This window comes from Planococcus citri, chromosome 1, assembly GCF_950023065.1.
Source record: "Planococcus citri chromosome 1, ihPlaCitr1.1, whole genome shotgun sequence".
Taxonomy (NCBI): Eukaryota; Metazoa; Arthropoda; class Insecta; order Hemiptera; family Pseudococcidae; genus Planococcus; species Planococcus citri.
This window is the reverse complement of record NC_088677.1, coordinates 71,901,488-71,908,299: the sequence shown is the minus strand read 5'-3', so window position 1 is coordinate 71,908,299 and position 6,812 is coordinate 71,901,488. Positions and strand designations below refer to the sequence as shown.

The 6,812-nt window shown below is 32.4% G+C and overlaps 1 protein-coding gene across 1 annotated transcript; it reads left to right on the top strand.

Moving 5' to 3' along the window:
- Positions 1-360: 360 nt before the first annotated feature.
- On the top strand, positions 361-6,540 carry LOC135836189 (uncharacterized). The gene is made up of 12 exons (XM_065350854.1): positions 361-711; positions 793-952; positions 1,027-1,276; positions 1,373-1,483; positions 2,420-2,528; positions 3,259-3,417; positions 4,233-4,412; positions 4,508-4,667; positions 5,057-5,315; positions 5,414-5,524; positions 5,792-5,900; positions 6,207-6,540. Exons 1-12 carry the CDS (start codon positions 564-566, stop codon positions 6,368-6,370), a joined length of 1,920 nt encoding a protein of 639 aa, XP_065206926.1. The 5' UTR covers positions 361-563; the 3' UTR covers positions 6,371-6,540.
- Positions 6,541-6,812: the final 272 nt, after the last annotated feature.

The following is a 6,812-nucleotide window of genomic DNA, read 5'->3' as shown; positions in this document are numbered from 1 at the left end:
TTATATGGACAAACGAAATTTTTTGGGCAAGCTTAAGAGATACCCTATGGATCCTATGTAGCACTTATGACAAAAAAAAAAATGAGCAAAATTGCAAAACTGAATAACCGGAAGGTTTTCAAGTGAGAATATTTCCTTGATATGAGAGCAATGGTTTGGAAAAACACTAATTGATGTAAATAATTCTGATTTGAACTGGTTTAAATGTTGCTTTATTCGAGCCGCCAATTAGATACATTGCTGCAACAAAATGGAATAATTTTAATTTTAAATTGTATCTAATGACACTGTTAAATTCATAGATATCATTTTAGACTTTTTTGCATTTCTTGTCAACATTAAATTGGCCATTAAGGGCAAGAAATATATGACATGTGTTGTACTGTAATTTGAATTATTTTCTTTCGAGTGACGTATGTAGATATTTACTTACATAGTAGGTACCTGTCTATAGAATAAACATATGTGAAATACGTCGTTTAAGTGCTAACTTCATTCTATCGACGGTTGAAAAAAGAAAATTCATGAAAATTCGATCATCATTCACTGATTAGGTTTTTAAAATGGCTTCAAAACAATATGAATACTGCACAAAAACACAACTAGTTGAAATTCTAGCTGATTTAGACGCTACCGAAGAATCCATCAAGAATGGTATTCAATATCTGAAGGAATGGATGAGAAAACAACCTCATTTGCCAGTTATAGAAGGTGAGACTTGAGTATTCTTATTTTCTATCCAATCAATTGATATTTCGTTTTCTATATTCGCGAACTGTTCCCTTTACATAGATGATGAATGGCTGTTTAATTTTTTATTGAGGAGCAAAAACAGTCTAGAAATTGCTAAGAAAAAGATTGACGAATATTTCACAATAAGAACCTTGATGCCGGAAATTTTTCAAGATCGTGACCCGTGCTCTGAAGCAATTATGAATGCAAGTCGACAAGGGTAAGTAAGTCTAAAGTCCTTCAGCTGTTGAATGCTGCATTATAGTTGACTATTCTTTCTCATTTTTTTTTCAGCTGCTACATTCCAACTTTGAAATTAACTCCAGATGGATATCGTGTTATAATATTTCAAATATATGACAATTCGGAGAAGAGTTTTTCGGATGCAGAAAGTCTTCTGAAACTTGCACAAATCGCGACTGACCATAGTCTGAAGGTTGATAAAATACGTGGAACGATTTTGATTCATGATTTACAAAATGCTTCTTTGAATATCATAGCTAAGGTGTTGCCTCAAATGAGAAAACTAGTTTCTTTAACCACGGTAAACAATCTTAAAAGTACTAAAATTACCACTAAAAAAAATATAATAATATTATCAAATATATTTACTGATGTACATCTCATTATTTATTTACAGAAAGCTAACCCGGGTCGTTTTCAAAAGGTTTACTTGCTTCATATGAAACCAGCTCTGGAACCCCTTCTTAGCTTCACAAAATCGTTGATGAAAAAAAAGTTGGCCGAAAGAGTAAGTATATTTTCATCATCTAAAAAAATAATGAAGATACCTAATCAGATCAGTTTTGTAAAACTGATCAAATAAAGTCCCAAATTGAAAAAACATGATACCGAATAATTATTGTGACATTAAAATGAAATCATCAATTCAGATAGGTATCTCAACTGGCACAGTAATTTTTGAACTCGACAGAGCCAGCCAAAATTTTAGGGGCTAACAAGCATTTTTTGATTTTTGTGAATTTCTTAAAGTATGCTAGAATTCTTACACAGTTGTTGAAGATTTCAGATCAGTTTGAAATCACCATTAGTCTAATCAACGGGTTAAAATCAGGGTACTTATTAAATGAATTGTAGTTTTCCTTTACAAATTTTATTTTGTAAAATTTTGGGAGAATTTCAACGTTCCAAAATCTGCTGAAGCCTCTACATATACTTAGAACACTCAAAACTATTTGAAACCGTTCCCAATTGATTCAAAGGGTCAAAAATAGGATATATATGTGCTAAATTTAAGCTTTATAGGTTGATTTGGTGAAACTTGAATTTTTTCTCATTTTTGACCCAAATTGATTTTCAAGAATTTTCCAAAAATCGAAAAATGCACTGTAGCACCTCAAATGTTGGCTGATGCAGACACTGGAAGCATGAATAATAAAGCTTAGCTTTTCACTTTTAGCTTCTGATGAAAATTATAAAGCTGTCAGATTTATAAAGCTTAGCATTCTTTTATGCTTTCAAAAATCTTGAAAATGTCTGCTTTTTATGGCTTTTAGATTTTTGCTTTCAGTTTGATTCTGGTCTCAAGGCTGGTGATACAATTTTTGCATGTTCTTCTGTTCAAACTTTATTCAGTTCAAAAAATTCTGTGCCAGTTGGGATACCTCCCTTGTAAGTTGATCCAAAAATATTTCATTTCTGTGAACAAATATTTTTTTGTTTATAGTTGGTCATATGGAAAGATGATCCAAAAAAATTAGCCACCGTTCTACCAAAAGAAGTATTACCAGCAATTTATGGAGGAGAGTTAGAATTAACCATGGAAGAGTTGAGAGGTAATTCCATTTCTGTAGATGCTAAGGATGTGGCTGGCTTGAACTGCCAGAAGTGGAAGCCAAATGAGAACAAGAACAAAACAAACCTAAAACCTGATCTAATAAGCTTAAAATTATCATTAATTCTTTCACTTTCAGTTCTTAAATTTTTATTTATTTTTTGTTTGTTTGTTCGTTCGATCATTCTCAAAATTTGTTGTTCTTCTGTTCTCATTCTTTGTTCGTTCTCACAACACCTGTTCTCAGAGACAGGATTTTTTTAACCTCATAATTTTTTCAGAGAAACTCATTGTCAGGCCTGTAGTCAGCTAGGTTGTGGTTTGGTTACTACATTTTCATATTTTCAATCAGTATTCCTAATCTCAAGAAAAGTGAAGTGCATTACCTACCATTAGAAATGTCTTACCTTACCATGTGCTGTGAATATGAAACAAAACGAAAAAATTTTTCCCCCCGAAACGAAACACAAAACAAAATGAATTTAAAATCATTTTTTAACGTTTTTCTGTTTCTCAATTTTTTGCTTTTCATGGCAAGTTTTTTGCAAATTTCAACCGAATTTTGTCAAAAAAATGAAATAGAATTTGATTTGATTTTATTGAGAATGGAGAAGGCAGAGAGCCCTTATAATCCTTAAATCAATCAAAACATGTCCACTTTACTCACTTTTTGCCTTTTTGGTTGGAACAAAACGAAATAAGTACACAATTCATTTTTTTTTTTTTTACAGATATTTGGTTCGAGGATGTGAAAAAATGTCGAGATTGGCTCATTTCCGATGAAAAGAACAGAGCTGATTTGAGCAAAAAACCTGCTGATGATTTATATGAAAACGACGCTGCTATTAATTACGGAACAAATGGCTCATTTCGTAAAATATGCGTGGATTGATTACAAAATTTTGTGTAATACCTATTATTAGTAAATAAGTAAATGTTGTACAGTCTTTTTGGGCTCAAATTTCAATAAAAATCGTGTGTATTTTCGATGTTTCTGAATTTCCTATCATCTAGTCTTCGAATAGGTAACGTATTAATAACTGCTCCAAGACATCGAAACTTTGAAAGATACTTACTTATCATTTCATGAAGCTGGGAAAATACTTATTTTAGAACGCAGTGATGATGCCCATAATATTCAACGTACTTAGTTTTAAGCCTTTCACGTACCTATGCACTTCGCAAATTATTTGTCAAAAAAAAATTGTAAGTTCCTTGTCTGATGATGGCACGTTGTTACCGAAATGGCCGTCATAATTTATACTTACACCTAAGACTTCCTTTAAAATGGTTGTTTTTCATTGTAACAGTGATTTTTAAATTTATTTGCATTGCAATGAACTCTAAAAGTGATCGTTTGCTTAATGTACCTTCATTTAAGTCGCCAATTGCATCGCTGAGCAAAGTGCGTGAAATTTTACCAAAATTTAAATTGTGAGTACATATCGTTATACCGTCTAGGTTGGTTTATTTTAGAATTTTTCGCATTCTTCTTCAACTTTAAATTGGCCATTAAATACGATACATTCGACATGTTTGAATAAACACGGGCTGTGTTGCCCATAATTTAAATTATTTCCTTACGAGTTGAGCATCTAGGTACCTACCTAAAATAGGTACCTAAACATTTGTGTTAAACAGTTCTTCTGCTATAAGGTAGATACCTATATAAAGTGATTCGATCTGTGATCGAATAATTGGTAATTTAACGAAAGTTCGATCGTCATTTATACAGAAATGTCTTCAAAACAGTATGAGTATTGCACAAAAAGCCAACTTGCAGAAATTCTGGCTGAATTAGACGCTACCGAAGAATCCATCAGGAATGGTGTAGAATTTCTGAAGGAGTGGATGAGAAAACAACCTCATTTGCCAGTTATCGAAGGTAAGGGGCAAAGGCTCATTTTGAATTCTATCAAATCAATTAGGTATATTTTTTTCCTTTTTTTTTTTCATTCGCAAATTATTTTCTTTGCGTAGACGATGACTGGTTATTCAACTTTCTATTAAGAAGCAAAAACAGTTTAGAAATGGCTAAAAAAAAGATCGAGCAATATTACACGATGAGAACGTTGATGCCGGAAGTTTTCCAAGATCGTGACCCATGTTCTGAAGAAATTATGACTGCAAGTCGACTATGGTAAGTTCCCACACGAGTTAAGAGTTACCTACAGTATAAAATAGGATGTTGGTCTACCTATTGCGAAAAAAATGTGGAAGGATTTTGATCAAATAAAAATTTTCAATGAAACCAAAAAGTGTAAAGGATAAAAAATTAAGATCCATTTACATAGTTTGATGGTGTCTACCTAAAGCCCTATACCGCAGCTGAGGGATTATTATAACGATTTTTTGGAGCTACACAACCAGCATCATTTTCAATATCAAAATTTTTCCAAATTATCCCCCTATTTTTGGTACTACGAGTACACAACAAATTTTGGGAACTACACAAAATGTACAGAGTTGCACATTAAAATAATCCCTGGTGCTGCTGGATGCTATGTTACCTTTTGATCTTCTTTTCAGGTGCTACTTACCAGTTTTGAAATTAACTCCGGATGGATGTCGTGTTGTAATATTTCGAATATTCGAAAATTTGAAGGACAAATTTTACAATACAGATATTGCAGATAGTTCCTTGAAACTTGCACAAATCATGATTGACCACAGTCTGAAGGTAGATAGAATTCGTGGAACGATTTTTATTCATGATTACCAAAATGCCTCCGTGAATTTCGTAGCTGCGATGCTGCCTCATTTTAAAAAATTTATTTATTTGACTACGGTAAAGTATACCTATTTGATACACATGATTAACTATCTAATTACCATTTTGAAGTAAAAATTAATAGTCATTGGTGATTCTTTTATTTGCATATACAGAAAGCTAACCCGGGTCGTTTTCAAAAGGTTTACTTCCTCAACGTGAAACCTGCTCTGGAACCCGTTATAAGCTTGGCTAAAACGATTATGAAAAAAAAGTTGACCGAAAGGGTAAGTTCGACCTAAATTAAATATTATTTTGACGTTAAGCAATGAAAACACCAAATCTATTTAATCTTCCTGAACAAATTAAGGAAGGAATTGGGATTTACTTATTGCTTTTGAAATTTAAAACAATAGGTACCTACTTGCCTACTCAAGTTGATACAAATAATATACTTAGGGCCTTAGAAGTATTTCATTTCAGTAAAATACTTCATCTAAGAATCAAAGAATACCTTACGTTGTTATTAGCGATTTATTATTTTGCATTTATAGATTGTAATATGGAAAGATGATCCAAAAAAATTAGTCACTGTTCTACCGAAGGAAGTACTACCCGCAATGTATGGAGGAGAAGAAGAATTTACTAATGAAGAGTTGAGAGGTACGTAACTCTCTAAAACGACTCAAATTTTGGCCGAAGTGAGTTTTTGAATTTAGGACCATAATTTAATAATGCAGCATTATACCTGCAAAACAAATACTTTCCTATTTCATAAAAATTCCTCAAAAATCGAAAAATCAATTCGAGTTAGTGAATTTTTTTTTAAACCCTCTTTTAACCCATCCAAGTCTCATTCCAAGCTTAGATTCCGGACCTAAGGGGTTCCCCTATAAATTTGGTTATGATTTTTAGCTCCATTGGTGCTCTATTTCATGTCTGTATACACAACAATTCATTTTATTACAGATATTTGGTTCGAGGAAGTGAAAAAAAGTCGAGATTGGTTCATTTCCGATGAAAAGAACAAAGCTGATTTGAGCAAAAAACCTGCAGATGATTTATATGAGAGCACCGCTGCTATTAGTAATTATGGAATAGATGGTTCATTTCGTAAAATCTGTGTGGATTGATTCCAAAATTTCGTACAATATTATTATAGTAGAACATACTGGTTTTAAAGGTCTCTATCAAAAAAATTCAAAATGATAAAGGGAGTTTTGTATAAAAATACCAAAGTACAATTTTTTGAGCTGAAATTTTTTTCAAAAAAAAAAAAAAAAAAAAAAAAAAAATTTGAAAGCGATTGGACGATGAAAGTTCTAGAAATCTTCTTTCTGGGGCATATTCAACAATCAAAATATTTTGAGGGCTGTCTACTTTTGACATAAAAATGAGGAGTCGGCCTGCTAAGTGACCTAACTGCAAAAAAATGATTTTTGAGATAGCGACGCTATCTGATAGTCTAGGACATGCCCTACAAAAGGAATATATCACCTTCATCCAGTTTCACTCGTAACACCTCTTCCCCACCCCTAGAAAATGATGAAATTAAATCTGTGGCCTGCAAAGTGA

What these genes read in the sequence shown, in the direction of transcription:
- LOC135836189 (XM_065350854.1), top strand. Translation starts at nt 564, where the DNA reads ATGGCTTCAAAACAATATGAATACTGCACAAAAACACAACTAGTTGAA. An exon ending in ATGAATGCAAGTCGACAAGG is followed by an intron (nt 953 to 1,026) that starts GTAAGTAAGTCT and finishes TTTTTTTTTCAG; the next exon opens with CTGCTACATTCCAACTTTGA. An exon ending in AAAAAAAGTTGGCCGAAAGA is followed by an intron (nt 1,484 to 2,419) that starts GTAAGTATATTT and finishes TTTTGTTTATAG; the next exon opens with TTGGTCATATGGAAAGATGA.